The sequence below is a fragment of the Hemitrygon akajei genome, chromosome 15, assembly GCF_048418815.1.
Source record: "Hemitrygon akajei chromosome 15, sHemAka1.3, whole genome shotgun sequence".
Lineage (NCBI taxonomy): Eukaryota > Metazoa > Chordata > Chondrichthyes > Myliobatiformes > Dasyatidae > Hemitrygon > Hemitrygon akajei.
This window is the reverse complement of record NC_133138.1, coordinates 5,314,553-5,332,445: the sequence shown is the minus strand read 5'-3', so window position 1 is coordinate 5,332,445 and position 17,893 is coordinate 5,314,553. Positions and strand designations below refer to the sequence as shown.

The 17,893-nt window shown below is 48.1% G+C and overlaps 1 protein-coding gene across 2 annotated transcripts in view; it reads left to right on the top strand.

The window, feature by feature from the left end:
* LOC140739122 (calcium/calmodulin-dependent protein kinase type II subunit alpha) overlaps window positions 1–17,893 on the top strand; it is a 285,295-nt gene that overhangs the window by 193,851 nt on the left and 73,551 nt on the right. For both annotated transcript variants that reach the window (XM_073067093.1, XM_073067092.1), the window contains exons 9-10: window positions 11,054–11,148; window positions 12,776–12,898. In XM_073067093.1, the coding sequence (XP_072923194.1) occupies window positions 11,054–11,148; window positions 12,776–12,898 (218 nt within the window). The remainder of the gene's footprint in view (window positions 1–11,053; window positions 11,149–12,775; window positions 12,899–17,893) is intronic.

Here is a 17,893-nt window from a genome sequence, read left to right as displayed (position 1 = left end):
AATGTAGTGAAATGGACCTTATGACAGCTCAAAGTTTCAAAGTAAATTTATTAACAAAGTACACATATGTCACCTGGGATTGATTTTCTTGCAGGCATTCACTGTAGAACAAAGAAGCACAATAGAAACAATGAAAACCTTCGCACAAGATGGGCAAACAACCAATATGCAAAAGCCAACAAACTGAGCCAATACAAAAAGACAAAAAGCAAATAAAATAATAAATAAATAAATAAACAATAAATATCGAAAACATGATGAAAGTGGGTCTACGGGTTGTGGGAACAGTTCAGTGATGGGGTGAGTGAAGTTACCCCCTTTGGTTCAAGAGCCTGATGGTTGAGGGGTAATAACTGTTCCTGAATCTGGTGGCATGGGACCTGAGACTCCTGTACCTCCTATAAGGGTGCCACAAGTATTATTCTATCTGACAGAAACAGTACAATATTTGCGTGTGCTTCTCACCATGCCTGTGTAGTCTGAGAGTGTTTTCATGGAACCGATATCTCAAGGGTGACAGTGTTGGGACCCAAGAGACCACAGGTGATCAGGGACTGGGTGTTTCTTGCTTTGCAAGCTCCCCAGTCAGCCATCTCACAGTGGTGGGACCATCTGCTCTCAGTCAGCAAGCTGATACTCGATTCAGAGAATTCTTGACTCAGGTATCATACTGAGGGAGCGTTAGAACCATAGAACACTACAGCACAGTACAGGCCCTTCAGCCTTCCATGTTGTGCTGACCCATATAATCCTTAAAAAAAAGTACTAAACCCACACTACCCCATAACCCTCCATTTTTCTTTTATCCATGTGCCTGTCCAAGAGGCTCTTAAATACCCCTAATGTTTTAGCCTCCACCACCATCCCTGGCAAGTAATTCCAGGCACTCACAACCCTCTGTATAAAAAAACTTACCCCTGATGTCTCCCCTAAACTTCCCTCCCTTAATTTTGTACCTCTGATGTTTGCTATTGGTGCCCTGGGAAACAGGTACTGACTATCCACCCTATCTATGCCTCTCATGATCTTGTACACCTCTATCAAGTCCCCTCTCATTCTTCTACGCTCCAAAGAGAAAAGTCCCAGCTTTGCTAACCTTGCTTCATATGACTTGTTCTCCAAACCAGGCAACATCCTGGTAAATCTCCTCTGCACCCTTTCCATAGCTTCCACATCCTTCCTATAATGAGGTGAGCAGAATTGAACACAGTACTTTAAGTGCGGTCTCACCAGAGATTTGTAGAGTTGCAACATGACCTCTCTACTCTTGAACTCAATCCCCATGTTAATGAAGCCTAGCATCCCATAGACCTTCTTAACTACCCTATCAACCTGTGCAGCGACCTTGAGGGATGTATGGATTTGAACCCCAAGGTCCCTTTCTTCATCCACATTCTTAAGTAACTGACCATTAATCCTGTACTCAGTCTGCTGGTTTGCCCTTACAAAATGCATCACCTCATACTTGTCCAGATTGAACTCCATCAGCCACTTTTCTGCCCAAATCTGCATCCTGTCTATATCCTCTTGTAACCTTCGACAACCTACAGCTCCATCCACAACTCCTCCAAGCTTTGTTTCCTCCACAAACTTAGTCACCCATCCTTCCGCCTCTTCATCCAGGTCATTTATAAAAATCACAAAGGCAGGGGTCCCAGGACAGATCCCTGCGGCACTCCACTAGTCACCGACCTCCAGGCAAAATACTTTCCTTCCACAACTACCCTCTGCTTTCTTCCTTTAAGCCAATTTTTTATCCAAACAGCCAAGGTTCCACTTATCCCATGCCTCATGACTTTCTAGATGAATCTCTCATGAAGGACCTTGTTAAATGCTATGCTAAAGTCCATGTAGACCACATCCACTGCCCTACCCTCATCAATTTCTTTTGTTACCTCTTCAAAACACTCAGTCAGACTCATGAGGCAGGATCTTCCCTTCACAAAGCCATGTTGACTATCCATGAGTAGACTGTACTTCTCCAAATGCTCTTAGATCCTATCCTTAAGAATCTTTTCCAGTAGTTTGCAGCCCACCAACGCAAGATTCACCAGTCTATAGTTCCCAGGTTTCTCCCTATTACCTTTTTTAAACAAGGGAACTACATTTGCCATTCTCCAGTCCCCCGGCACTTCCCCTGCAGCCAAAGAGGATTCAAAGATCATAGCTAATGCTCCTGCGATTTCTTCTCTCAATTCCCACAACAGCCTGGGGTGTATCATATCTGGCCCTGGGGATTTATCAATCTTACTGTTTTTAAGAAGATCCAGCACTACTTCTTCCATAATCTCCACGTTGTCCAGCACACAGGCCCGCTCTACTTCGACCTCATCCTGATCAAGATCCTTTTCACTTGTGAGTACTGAAGCAAAGTGTTCATTTAGGAATATGTTGCCCTGTCAAAGGTCAGCTTTGGAAATAAAGCTGTGAGTGTAGGAATGATGATGGCAAAGTTCAGAGGTGACATGACACTGGTCACGTTGTTGACAGAGAGGAGATTGTCGGCATATGGAACGCAATCCATCAACACCAGGTACATATTTTTCCAGGGTTTTTGAGTTTATTATTGTCACAGCCACCAAGATACAGTGAAAAACTTGTCTTGCACACTGTTCATACAGATCAGGTCATAACTCAGTGCATTGAGATAGAACAAGGGAATGCAGAATGAAGTGTTACAGTTACAGAGAAAGTGCGGTGTAGTAAGACCATAAGACATAAGAGCAGAATTAGGCCATCCATTCGGTCCATCGAGTCTGTTCCACCATTCCATCATGGCTGATTTATTGGCCCTCTCAGCCTCATTCTCTTGTCTTCTGCCAGTAACCTTTGACACCCTGACTAATCAAGAACTTATCAAGCTGCACTTAAAATACACCCAATGACTTTGCCTCCACCACTGTTCACGGCAATGAATTCCACAGATTCACCACCAATGGCCAAAGAAATTCCTCCTTGGCTCTGTTCTAAAGGGACATCCCTCTATTCCGAGGCTGTGGTCTCTGGTCCTAGTCTTTCCACTATAGGAAACAACCTCTCCACATCCACCCTCTATCTAAGCCTTTCAATATTCGGTAGGTTTAAATGAGATTCCCCCCTCATTCTTGTATACTTCAATGAGTACAGGCCCAGAGCCATCAAAAGCTCTTAATTCCTGTTTCCAATAGTGGGAGAGTTAAGAGAAATGTGGATAGATACATGGATGGGAGGGTCGTAGAGGGCTATGGTCTAGGTGCAGGTCAATGGGACTAGGCAGAATGATAATTTGGCATGGACTAGATGTTTCTGTATTGTGGTGTTGTATGGCTTAGAACAGAGATGAGGAGGAACTTCACTAACCAGAGGGGTGGTGAATCTGTGGAATTCATTGTCACAGACAAGTCATTGGATATATTTAAAGCAGAGGTTGATAAGTTCTTGTTTGGTAAACAGGATTAAGATTTGGGGGAGAAAACAGAAAAATAGAGTTGAGGAAGGAAATACATAGTGATTGAATAAAACATGCACAAAATGCTGGAGGAACTCAGCAGATCAGGTAGCATCTATGGAGAGGAATAAACAGTCGACGTTTCTGGTCGAGACACACGATAGATTAGTGGAGTGGAAAGGCCCAGTTCTACTCCTGCATCTTATGGTCTAATGTGCTAGAGATGTCCTGTTGTCGGGCAGGCGTGGGAGATCCTGGCTTCAATAGGACGATGAGCTCCCCCTGGTGTCTTCTCTGAGCCAGCAGTATTCAAGATTCAAGACAGTTTAATGTCATTTCCAGGACACAGGCGTAAAGGAGAACAAACTAGTTGTTGTTACTGATTCCTTTCCAGCACCTTTTTGTATATGCGTCCTTGATGGTGGATAGGCTGGTCCGGTGATGGGTTGGGCAGTTTTGACCAGCCACGGTTGAGTCTTCCTGTCCACCACAGAGCAGTTTCTGTGGATATTCGCCAATGTACATCCATGGCACACACACACTTTGGTTCTTCACAGTCTGAAAGAGACCATAAGACATAGGAGCAGAATTAGGCCATTCAGCCCATCAAGTCTCCTCTGCCATTCCATGATGGCTGATTTATTATCCCTCTGAACCTCGTTCTCCTGCCTTCTCCCCGTGACCTTTGATGCCCTGACTAATCATTTGTACCAGGGCCCTGGTGAGACCACACCTGGAGTATTGTGTACAGTTTTGGTCTCCAGGGTTAAGGAAGGACATCCTGGCTGTAGAGGAAGTGCAGCGTAGATTCACGAGGTTAATTCCTGGGATGTCTGGACTGTCTTACGCAGAGAGGTTAGAGAGACTGGGCTTGTACACGCTGGAATTAAGGAGATTGAGAGGGGATCTGATTGCAACATATAAGATTATTAAGGGATTGGACAAGATAGAGGCAGGAAATATGTTCCAGATGCTGGGAGAGTCCAGTACCAGAGGGCATGGTTTGAGAATAAGGGGTAGGTCATTTAGGACAGAGTTAAGGAAAAACTTCTTCTCCCAGAGAGTTGTGGGGGTCTGGAATGCACTGCCTCGGAAGGTAGTGGAGGCCAATTCTCTGGATGCTTTCAAGAAGGAGCTAGATAGGTATCTTATGGATAGGGGAATCAAGGGATATGGGGACAAGACAGGAACCGGGTATTGATAGTAGATGATCAGCCATGATCTCAGAATGGCGGTGCAGGCTCGAAGGGCCGAATGGTCTACTTCTGCACCTATTGTCTATTGTCTATTGTCTAATCAAGAACCTATCAACCTCTGCTTTAAATATACCCAATAACTTGGCCTCCACAGCCATCTGAGTCAATGAATTCCACCCTCCAGGTAAAGAAATTCCTCCTCATGTATCTCCCCCACTATAGGAAACATCCTCTCCACATCAACTCTATCTAGGCTTTTCAATATTTGATAGATATCAATGAGATTCTCCCTCATTCTTCTAAACTCTAGTGAGTACTGACCCAGAACCATCAAACACTCCTCATACATTAACCATTTCATTTGTGGAATAATTCCCATGAACCTGCTCTGGAGCTTCTCCAATGCCAGCACATCTTTTCTTAGATAAGGGGCCCAAAACTGCTCCCAATACTCCAAGTGCAGGCTGACCAATACCTTATAAAGCCTCAGCTGAACCTGGTGGTGTGGGTCCTGAGGCTCCTGTACCTCCTTCCTGATGGCAGCAGTGAGAAGAGAGTGTGGCCCGGGTGGTGGGGGTCCCTGATGGCAGCAGTGAGAAGAGAGCGTGGCCTGGGTGGTGGGGGTCCCTGATGGCAGCAGTGAGAAGAGAGCGTGGCCTGGGTGGTGGGGGTCCCTGACGATGGATGGCAGCAGTGAGAAGAGAGCGTGGCCCGGGTGGTGGGGGTCCCTGATGGCAGCAGTGAGAAGAGAGCGTGGCCCGGGTGGTGGGGGTCCCTGATGGCAGCAGTGAGAAGAGAGCATGGCCCGGGTGGTGGGGGTCCCTGACGATGGATGGCAGCAGTGAGAAGAGAGCGTGGCCTGGGTGGTGGGGGTCCCTGACGATGGATGGCAGCAGTGAGAAGAGAGCGTGGCCCGGGTGGTGGGGGTCCCTGATGGCAGCAGTGAGAAGAGAGCGTGGCCCGGGTGGTGGGGGTCCCTGATGGCAGCAGTGAGAAGAGAGCGTGGCCCGGGTGGTGGGGGTCCCTGATGGCAGCAGTGAGAAGAGAGCGTGGCCCGGGTGGTGGGGATCCCTGACGATGGATGGCAGCAGTGAGAAGAGAGCGTGGCCTGGGTGGTGGGAGTTCTCGATGGCGGATGCTGCTCTTTTGTGGCAGTGCTCGGTTATGGGGAGGCTTTATCTGAGGTGGACTGGGCATTATCCGCTACTTTTTTGTAGGCTTTTCCGTTCAAGGGCATTGGTGTTTACATACCAGGTGCGATGCAACCAGTCAGATTGTATATCTGAGAACAGACCCATTTACCCCAACACACGAGATTCTGCAGATGCTGGAAATCCTGAATAATACACACAAAATACTGGAGGAGCTCAGCAGGTCAGGCAGTATTTGTGGAAAGGAATAATCAGTCGATGTTTCAGGCCGAGGACTGGAAAGGAAGGGGGAAGAAACCAGAATAAGGTGTAAAGGAGCACAAGCCGGACAGTGTTGAGTGAAGCCTGATTGGGGGTGGGGGGGGGGAGTGAGGTGGGGGATGAAGACAAATGTAATTTTGGCATTTATTTCAAGGGGGAAGTATATAAAAACAAGGAGATAAATCTGAAGTTTTAAAAACATTAATCAGGCCGTACTTTGTATTGCCAACAGTTTTGGGCCCCATATCTCGGAAAGGATGTGTTGTCATTGGAGAGAGTCCAGAGGAGGTTCACAAGGATAATTCTGGGAATGAAGGGGTTAACATGTGAGAAGCATTTGGCAGCTTTGGGCCTGTACTCACTGGAATTTAGAAGGATGCTTGTCTTAGAAGGACACTTTTAGAAAAGATGGTCTTGCATACTGTTCCTACAGATCGGATCATTATACGGTGCACTGAGGTAGAACAAGGGAAAACAATAACAGAATGCAGAATAAAGTGTCACAGTTACAGAGGAAGTGCAGTGCAGACAGACGATAAGGTGTGAGGTCATAACGAGGTAGATTGTGAGGTCAAGTCCATTTTGTCGTACTAGAGGACCATTCAATGGTCTGATAACAGTGGGGTAGAAGCTGTCCTTGGGCCTGGTGAGACGTGTTTTCACTGATAACAGTGGGGTAGAAGCTGTCCTTGGGCCTGGTGGGATGTGCTTTCACTGATAACAGTGGGGTAGAAGCTGTCCTTGGGCCTGGTGGGACGTGCTTTCACTGATAACAGTGGGGTAGAAGCTGTCCTTGGGCCTGGTAGGACGTGCTTTCACTGATAACAGTGGGGTAGAAGCTGTCCCCGAGCCTGGTGGGACGTGCTTTCACTGATAACAGTGGGGTAGAAGCTGTCCTTGGGCCTGGTGGGACGTGCTTTCACTGATAACAGTGGGGTAGAAGCTGTCCTTGGGCCTGGTGGGACGTGCTTTCACTGATAACAGTGGGGTAGAAGCTGTCCTTGGGCCTGGTGGGACGTGCTTTCACTGATAACAGTGGGGTAGAAGCTGTCCCTGAGCCTGGTGGGACGTGCTTTCAGGACTTTGTGTCTTCTGCCCGATGGGAGAGGGGAGAAGAGAGAATGTCTGGGGGTGGGGGTGGAGGGCTTTGATTCTGCGGCTGCTTTACTGAGTTAGTGAGAAGGGTAGAGAGAGGAGGCTGGTTTCGGCAATGTCTTGAGCTGCATCCACAACTCTTTACTGTTTCCAAGAACTGACCCATTTATCCCAACCCTCTGTTTTTAACAAATGATCTGTCTGTTGAAATAATCTCACTAACCTTTCCCATTCCCATTGCAAAATCTCAGCTCAATTACATTAATGAAACATTGCCATCCCCATTGAGAAATTTCAAGATCGATCCCATCAGGCTCAGGACCCAACTGGAAAATTATAATAAACTCTGAATCTGTGGCTACACTGAAGGGTGCCGGAGGGTGAGGGGGTTGGCAAGAGATCTGGTTGTGTGGCAGCTCATTGATCAATAGGGCAGACCCAGGGGAGAACAGAACTTCTGCTGGAGTCTGTAAGGTAAGAGGAGGACAGAATAGATCAGCTTCCAGTTCTGTCATTGACACATAGTAACCCAACAGTGAGTGCAATTGCTTTACTGTGCCAGTGAGCACAGATCAGGGTTTGACTCCTGCTGCTGTCTGTAAGGAGTCTGCACGTTCTCCCTGTAACTGCCTGGGTTTCCTCTGGGTGCCCCAGTTTCCCCCCACATTCCAAAGATTAGGGTTAGGGTTAGTGAGTTGTGGGATAGGCTACATGCAGTGGCCACTTTATCAGTGATACCTGTACACCTGCTCATTAATCAGCCAATCATGTGGCAGCAACTCGATGCATAAAGGTATGCAGACATGGTCAGTTGTTGTTCAGACCTGACATTAGAGTAAGGAAGAAATGTGATCTGTGACTTTGACCATGGAATGATTATTGGTGCCAGATGGGGTGGTTTGAGTATTTCAGAAACTGCCAACCTCCTGGGAATTTAATGCGTAATACTCTGTGGACCAGGGGCTCCCAACCTGGGGTCCATGGATCCCTTGCTTAGTGGTAGGGGTCCATAGCGTCAAAAAGGTTGGGAAATCCTGCTCTAGAATTTACAGAGAATGGTGTGAAAAACAAAAAACATCCAGTGAGCAGCATTTCTGTGGGGGAAAATGCCTTGTTAATGAGAGAGGTCGGAGGAGAAAGGCCAGACTGGTTCAAGCTGACAGGAAGGTGACAGTAACTCAAATAAGCACTCATTATAACAGTGGTGTGCAGAAGCATCTCTGGTTGAACAAACTGTCAATGCTTGAAGTGGATGGGCTACATTAGCAGAAGACCATGAGCATACACTCAATGGCCGTTTTGTTGGTAAAGGCGATAGCTAATAAAATGGCTACCGAGTGTGTGTTGGTGCTGGAAACATGGTGACACCTGCAGACTGCCCCAGCACATCCTCGGTCTGTGTTGACACAAATGACTCATTTCACTGTACGTTTGGATGTACATGTGACAAATAAAACCAATCTATTGGCATGTCATGAAACCTGTTGCTCTTTGTTTTTTATTTTATAGAGATACAGGGTGAACAGGCCCTCCCAGCCCTTTGAGCCACACTGCCCAGTGACCCCGAAATAACCCCAGCCTAATCATTTTACAATGACCAATCAGCCCACAAACTGGTACCGTGTGCTTTGGACTGCGGGAGGAAACCCTCAAGGTCACGGGGAGAACGTGCAAACACCTCACAGGCAGTGGCAGCAAGTGAACCCGGGTCGCTGGTACTGTAAACCGTTGTGCTAACCACTACACTACCGTGCGATGGGAATCGAACCCGGGTCGCTGGTACTGTAAACCGTTGTGCTAACCACTACACTACCGTGCGATGGGAATTGAACCCGGGTCACTGGTACTGTAACCGTTGTGCTAACCACTACCGTGTGATGGGAATCGAACCCGGGTCGCTGGTACTGTAAAACGTTGTGCTAACCACTACACTACCGTGTGATGGGAATTGAACCCGGGTCACTGGTACTGTAACCGTTGTGCTAACCACTACACTACCGTGTGATGGGAATTGAACCCGGGTCACTGGTACTGTAACCGTTGTGCTAACCGCTACACTACCGTGCGATGGGAATTGAACCCGGGTCACTGGTACTGTAAAACGTTGTGCTAACCACTACACTACCGTGTGATGGGAATTGAACCCGGGTCACTGGTACTGTAAACATTGTGCTAACCACTACACTACCGTGTGATGGGAATTGAACCCGGGTCACTGGTACTGTAAACATTGTGCTAACCACTACACTACCGTGCGATGGGAATTGAACCCGGGTCACTGGTACTGTAACCGTTGTGCTAACCACTACACTACCGTGTGATGGGAATTGAACCCGGGTCACTGGTACTGTAACCGTTGTGCTAACCGCTACACTACCGTGCGATGGGAATTGAACCCGGGTCACTGGTACTGTAAAACGTTGTGCTAACCACTACACTACCGTGTGATGGGAATTGAACCCGGGTCACTGGTACTGTAAACATTGTGCTAACCACTACACTACCGTGTGATGGGAATTGAACCCGGGTCACTGGTACTGTAAACATTGTGCTAACCACTACACTACCGTGCGATGGGAATTGAACCCGGGTCACTGGTACTGTAAAACGTTGTGTTAACCACTACATTACTGTGTGATGGGAATTGAACCCGGGTCACTGGTACTGTAACCGTTGTACTAACCACTACACTACCGTGCGATGGGAATTGAACCCGGGTCACTGGTACTGTAAAACGTTGTGCTAACCACTACACTACCGTGCGATGGGAATTGAACCCGGGTCACTGGTACTGTAAAACGTTGTGTTAACCACTACACTACCGTGCGATGGGAATTGAACCCAGGTCACTGGTACTGTAAAACGTTGTGTTAACCACTACACTACCGTGCGATGGGAATTGAACCCAGGTCACTGGTACTGTAAAACGTTGTGCTAACCAGTACAATACCATGCAGCAGCAGTACACTGCAGGACATAGAACATACTATCAATTACAATAAAAATATAAAAAACAGGAGATTTACCAGGATGCTGCCTGGTTTAGAGAGCATGTCTTATGAGGATTCGTTGAGCAAACTAGGGCTTTTCTCTTTGGAGTGAAGGAGGATGAGAGGTGACTTGATAGAGGTGTACAAGATGATAGGAGGCGTAGATTGAGTGGACAGCCAGAGACTTTTCCCAGGGCAGAAATGGCTGACATGAGGGGGCATAATCTAAGGGTGATTGGAGGAAAGTATGGGGTGGATGTCAGAGGTAGGTTTTTACACAGAGAGTGGTGGGTGTGTGGAATGCCTTGCCAGGGGTGCTGGTAGAGGCAGGAGAACATACAAACCTGATCAGTGATTGCTCGTGCTCTTTCCATGTAAGTCAAAGTCAAATTTATTATCAGTACATACATGTCACCACATATAACCCTGAGATTCTTTTTCTACAGGCGTACTTAGTAAATCTATAGAACAGCAACTGTAAACATCAGGAACTGTAAACAAACTGTGCAAATGCAGGTAATAAATAAATAGCAACAAATCATGAGCATGAAATAACAGGATAAAAAGTTCTGAAAAAGAGTGTAGTTATCACCTTTTGTTCAAGAGCCTGATGGTTGAGGAGTAACAACTGTTCTTGAACCTGCTGGTGTGAGTCCTGAGGCTCCTGTACCTTCCACCTGATGGTGTGGGTAGTGATTGATGCTACTTTTCTACAGCAATGTCTCATATAGATGTGTTCAGTGAATGGGAGGGTTTTACCTGTGATGTGCTGGGCCGAATCCACTACCTTTTGTAGGATTTTCTGCTGAAAGGTATCGGTGTTCCCAGACCAGGCTGTAATACAGCCAGTCAGCACACTTTCCACCACACAGCTATAGCAGGATGTAGGAGTGACAAGTAAAGCTGACCTCCTTAATCTTCTTCCTTCCCCAGGTGTCATTCTCTACATCCTCCTGGTTGGTTACCCTCCATTCTGGGATGAGGACCAGCACAGACTCTACCAGCAGATCAAAGCTGGGGCCTACGATGTGAGTGTTGTATGGGAGTGTGTGACTGGGGAGGGACAGCCTATCTGCCACGGTCTCTGAGAGATCGGAACCAGCTCCGTCCCTGGTTGGTCGTCACCCAGCCACTGACCACTCTGCTTTTTCCCCAGCTGATGGTCTCTCTCCTTACAACACCCAAGGCCATTCAGCTCACAGTGCTGTCCCACTTCCTCACTAATTTTCCCTGTAAACTCTCCCATCCACACGAGGGACAATTTACGACCAACTAACCCATGTTGTTGGACAGTGGGAGGAAACCAGAGCACCCAGGGGAAACCTACAAACTCTACAAAAACATTGTGGTGGTTGGGATCAAACCCGGGTCTCTGGAACAGTGAGGCAACGCCTCTACGGGCTACGCCACTCTCCTGCCCTCTGGGATCGCTGGTATGAGGTATTACCCCAGCATCAAGACTTCCCTCCATTATGACTTTACCCCATCTCCAGGCAGTCAGCCTTTCTACCTGGGCAGATCATGGGACCAAAACAAAGACCCCAGAACATAGAACATAAGTCATAGGAACAGAATTAGGCCATTCAGCCCATCAAGTCTGCTCTCCCATTCCACCATGGCTGATTTATTATCCCTCTCAACCCCATTTTCCCCTTAACCTTTGACGCATTGACCAATCAAGAACCTATCAAACTCCGCTTCAAGTATACCCAACGACGGCCTCCAAAAACATAGATCTCAGAATATGGAAGTTAGAACATAGGGCAGAACATAGAACATAGTAATTAATAACTTAGAACCTCAAACACAGAACACAGAACAGTACAGCATAGGAATATGCCCCTTAACCCACAAAGTCTGTGTCAAACAAGATGCCTATTAATCTAAATCTACCTTATCCACATCCATCATGGTTTCATAAACTTCTGAGAGGTCACCACTCATTCTCCTGCAAACTACAAAGCATATTCATTATCAAAGCATGAATATTGCATACAACTTGAGATTCATCTTATTGCAGGCAGGCACAAAACAAAGTAACACGACAGAACCCATTTCAAAGAAGAAGACTATCGAACACCGAATGTGCAGATGAACCAATCGTGCAAACATTACAAGTAATATTCAGAACTGAAGTCAGGAAAATGAGTCCACAGCCATAAAGGCAACAGCTGATCCATCAGCCCGTTAGTTGCAGGCCACAGCTTCAGTTCAGCGTCGAGATGAGTAAACCTCGTGAGCTGAACCGGCCCGTCCTTCACCTTTAGCACCAACACCCTGATCTTTTCAATCTGATCCAGCACTTAAATCGTCCAAACCTTTGTTCCTCGCTCTCGGGCCCGGGCTCTGCCACTTTGATAAACTCCTGGGCCTGGGCTCTGCCACCTCAATCCACCTATTCCCGACCTTTCCAATTCAGCCTGGCGCTTATATCAATCAAACCTTGGGTCTTTTCTCACTCTCCTGTGCTTCAAGGAATAAAGATGCTGCCTGCCAACCTCAGGCAGTGCCCTTGAAAACCTTTCCGGCACCCTCACCATCTACATTAGGCAGGGAGCCCCACTATATCAGTTCACACCACACAGGGCCTGCTGGTTGCTAGGGGAGATGAGGCAGCCTGTGATAGCTCGCTGTTGTTTCTCTTTTGTTCCATAGTTCCCGTCTCCAGAGTGGGACACTGTGACACCTGAGGCCAAAGATCTCATCAACAAGATGTTGACGATTAACCCTGCCAAACGCATCACTGCAGCGGAGGCCCTTAAACATCCCTGGATCTCGGTATGTCTGATACCTGGCGTCTGGCAGGGAGGCAACCCTGTGGATGCAACTGGGGAGAGTCATTCAGAAAATACTGTGGGCTGTGGGAGGGGTTCAGTGGGTGGGGAGAGTCAGTGACGTGAGAGAGTGTCTGAAGGGCTGTGGGAGGGGATTCAGTGGGTGGGGAGAGTTGGTGATGGGGGAGAGTATCCATGGGCTGTGGGAGGGGATTCAGTGGGTGGGGAGAGTCAGTGACGTGAGAGAGTGTCTGAAGGGCTGTGGGAGGGGATTCAGTGGGTGGGGAGAGTCAGTGACGTGAGAGAGTGTCTGAAGGGCTGTGGGAGGGGATTCAGTGGGTGGGGAGAGTTGGTGATGGGAGAGAATATCCATGGGCTGTGGGAGGGGATTCAGTGGGTGGGGAGAGTCAGTGACGTGAGAGAGTGTCTGAAGGGCTGTGGGAGGGGATTCAGTGGGTGAGGAGAGTTGGTGATGGGGGAGAGTATCCATGGGCTGTGGGAGGGGTTCAGTGGGTGGGGAGAGTTGGTGATGGGGGAGAGTATCCATGGGCTGTGGGAGGGGATTCAGTGGGTGGGGAGAGTCAGTGACATGAGAGAGTGTCTGAAGGGCTGTGGGAGGGGATTCAGTGGGTGGGGAGGGTCAGTGACGTGAGAGAGTGTCTGTGGGCTGTGGGAGGGGATTCAGTGGGTGGGGAGAGTCAGTGACATGAGAGAGTGTCTGAAGGGCTGTGAGAGGGGATTCAGTGGGTGGGGAGAGTCAGTGACATGAGAGAGTGTCTGAAGGGCTGTGGGAGGGGATTCAGTGGGTGGGGAGGGTCAGTGACATGAGAGAGTGTCTGTGGGCTGTGGGAGGGGATTCAGTGGGTGGGGAGAGTCAGTGACATGAGAGAGTGTCTGAAGGGCTGTGGGAGGGGATTCAGTGCGCGGGGAGAGTAACCATGGGCTGTGGGAGGGGATTCAGTGGGTGGGGAGAGTCAGTGACATGAGAGAGTGTCTGAAGGGCTGTGGGAGGGGTTCAGTGGGTGGGGAGAGTCAGTGATGGGGGAGAGTATCCATGGGCTGTGGGAGGGGTTCAGTGGGTGAGGAGAGTTGGTGATGGGGGAGAGTATCCATGGGCTGTGGGAGGGGTTCAGTGGGTGGGGAGAGTTGGTGATGGGGGAGAGTATCCATGGGCTGTGGGAGGGGTTCAGTGGGTGGGGAGAGTTGGTGATGGGGGAGAGTATCCATCGGCTGTGGGAGGGGATTCAGTGGGTGGGGAGAGTCAGTGACATGAGAGAGTGTCTGAAGGGCTGTGGGAGGGGATTCAGTGGGTGGGGAGGGTCAGTGACGTGAGAGAGTGTCTGTGGGCTGTGGGAGGGGATTCAGTGGGTGGGGAGAGTCAGTGACATGAGAGAGTGTCTGAAGGGCTGTGAGAGGGGATTCAGTGGGTGGGGAGAGTCAGTGACATGAGAGAGTGTCTGAAGGGCTGTGGGAGGGGATTCAGTGGGTGGGGAGGGTCAGTGACATGAGAGAGTGTCTGTGGGCTGTGGGAGGGGATTCAGTGGGTGGGGAGAGTAACCATGGGCTGTGGGAGGGGATTCAGTGGGTGGGGAGAGTCAGTGACATGAGAGAGTGTCTGAAGGGCTGTGGGAGGGGATTCAGTGCGCGGGGAGAGTAACCATGGGCTGTGGGAGGGGATTCAGTGGGTGGGGAGAGTCAGTGACATGAGAGAGTGTCTGAAGGGCTGTGGGAGGGGTTCAGTGGGCGGGGAGAGTCAGTGACGTGAGACAGTGTCTGTGGGCTGTGGGAGGGGTTCAGTGGGCGGGGAGGGTCAGTGATGGGGGAGAGTATCCATGGGCTGTGGGAGGGGAGAGAAAATGATTGGGGAAAGTGTGTGGGGTGTGGGAGGGGATTCAGTTGTTGGGGAGGGAGTAAGTGGGGAAAGAGTCGGTGTTGGTAAACTCTGTCCCTCGAGATGGGCATTATTTCTTCGGTAAGATCTCTTGAATGTGCAAAGTGATCTCAATCATCGATTCCCTGAGCTGCTGGCCAGTTTGACAGTGCATTGTAGGATACGTGAACTCACCTGTTTGGTTGTGTCCTATTGCCCAGGTGGGTAGGGAGGAACGTCAATCCGACTCCTCTCAACCCATGACCAACCATTTCCCTCTGTGAACAGGGTCACCACAGGAAGAGGCAAGACCCACATCCACCTAGCACTTCAGGATCTTCCCAAGTCTCCCTGCTGACAACAATGTCCCTGTTTGAAGTGAAGCCATTGTTTTAACAATGACCTTCAGATACATAAAGTGTAAAAATGAGGCGAGAGTAAATATCAGACTACTGGGAAACAATGCTGGAGAGATAACAAAATGGTAGATAAATTGAATAAGAATTTTGCATTAGTCTTCACTGTGGAAGACACTAGTAGTATAGTGGAAGTTCCATGTGTCAGGGGGCGTGAGGTGTGAGAAGTTGCTATTACTAGAGATGGTTCTTGGGAAACTGAAAGGGTTGAGGGTAGATAGGTCACCTGGACCAGATAGTGTACACCCCAGAGTTCTGAAAGAGGTGTCTGAAGAGATTGTGGAGGTATTAGAAATGATCCTTAAAGAATCACTAGATTCTGGAATGGTTTCAGAAGGCTGGAAGATTACAACTATCCCTCCAAGAAGGAAGGGGCAGAAGAAAGGAAACTATAGGCCAGTTAGTCTGGCCTCAGTGGTTGGGAAGATGATGGAGTCAATTATTAAGGATGAGGTTTCGGGGTACTTGGAAGCACATGATAAAACAGACCGTAGTCAGCATGGTTTCCTTAAGGGAAACCAAATCTTGCTTGACAAATCTGTTGGAATTCTTTGAAGTAACAAGCAGGATAGACAAAGGAAAATTGGTGGATGTTCTGTACTTGGATTTTCAGAAGGCCCTTGACAAGGCTGCTTAACAAGCTACGAGCTCATAGTATTACAGGAAAGATCCTAGTATGTATAAAGTAGTGGCTAATTGGCAGGAGGCAAAGAGTGGGAATAAGGGGATCCTTCCTTCATTGGCTGCCAGTGACTAATGGTGTTCCACAGGGGTCTGTGTTGGGACCAATTCTTTTTACATTATTTGTCAGTGATTTGGATAATGAAATTGACGGCTTTGTTGCAAAGTTTGCAGATGATATGAAGATAGGTGGAGGGGCAGGTAGTTTTGAGGAAGTAGAGGGGCTACAGAAGGACTTAAACAGATTGGGTGAATGGGCTGATGGAGTACAGTGTTGGGAAGATTATGGTGATACTCTTTGGTAGGAGAAATGAAAAGGTTGACTATTTTCTAAATGGAGAGAAACAACAAATAAACTGAGATACAAAGGAAGTTGGGGGTCCTTGTGCAGGATTCCCTGAAGGTTAATTTGCTGGTTGAGCCTGTGGTGAGGAAGGCAAATGTGATATTAACATTCATTTCAAGAGAACTAGAATATAAAATCCTGAATATCCTGAAGTGGAAAGGAGACCAGCCAGAGGTGGTGGTACATATTGGTACCAATGACATAGGTAGGAAAAGGGAGGGGGTCCTGAAAGCAGTGTGGAAGGAAGTTGAGAAGCAGGACCTCAAAGGTAGTAATCTCGGGATTACTGCCTGTGCCACGCGACAGTGAGTACAGGAATAGAGTGAGGTGGAGGACAAATGCATGGCTAGGTGATTGGAGCAGGGGCAGGGATTCAGATTTGAGTCATTGAGACCTCTTTTGGGGCAGGTGTGACTTGTACAAAAAGGACAGGTTGCACTTGAATCCGAGGGGGACCAACATCCTGGTGGGGAGGTTTGCTAAGGCTATTGGGGAGAGTTTGAACTAGAATTGCTGGGGGGTTGGAACCGAACTGAAGAGACGGAGGGAGGGGCTGTTGGCTCACAAATAGAGAAAGCTTGTATACAGTGCGGAAGGGAGGATAGGCAGATGATAGAGAAGGGACGTGCTCAGACCGATGGTTTGAGATGCCTGTATTTTAATGCAGGAAGCATCATGAACAAAGCGGATGAGCTTAGAGCGTGGATCAGTACTTGGAGATATGATGTTGTGGCCATTACAGAGACTTGGATGGCTCAGGGGCAGGAATGGTTACTTAGAATGCCAGGCTTTAGATGTTTCAGAAAGGACAGGGAGGGAGGCAAAAGAGGTGGGGGCGTGGCACTGCTGATCAGAGATAGTGTCACAGCTGCAGAAAAGGAGGAAGACATGGAGGGATTGTCTACTGAATCTCTGTGGGTGGAAGTTAGAAACAGGAAGGGGTCAATAACTCTACTGGGTGTTTTTTTATAGACCACCCAATAGTAACAGGGACATCGAGGAGCAGATAGGGAGACAGATTCTGAAAAGCTGTAATAATAACAGGGTTTTCGTGTTGGGAGATTTTAATTTCCCAAATATTGATTGGCATCTCCCTAGAGCAAGGGGTTTAGATGGGGTGGAGTTTGGTGTGATCAGGAAGGTTTCCTGACACAATATGTAGATAAGCTAACTAGAGGAGAGACTGTACTTGATCTGGTATTGGGAAATGAACCTGGTCAGGTGTCAGGTCTCTCAGTGGGAGAGCATTTTGGATATAATGATCACAGTTCTATCTCCTTTACCATAGCATTGGAGAGGGATAGGAACAGACAAGTTAGGAAAGCATTTAATTGGAGTAAGGGGAAATATGAAGCTATCAGGCAGGAACTTGGAAGCAGAAATTGGGAACAGATGTTCTCAGGGAAATGTACGGTAGAAATGAGGCAAAGGTTCAGGAGATATTTGTGTGGTGGTCTGCATAGGTACGTTCCAGTTAGACAGGGAAAGGACAGTAGGGTACAGGAACCATGGTGTACAAAGGCTGTTGAAAATCTAGTCAAGAAGAAAAGCTTATGAAAGGTTCAAAAAACTAGATAATGATAGAGATCTGGAAGATTATAAGGCTAGCAGGAAGGAGCTTAAGAAGGGAATTAGGAGAGCCAGAAGGTGCCATGAAAAGGCCTTGGCAGGCAGGATTAAGGAAAA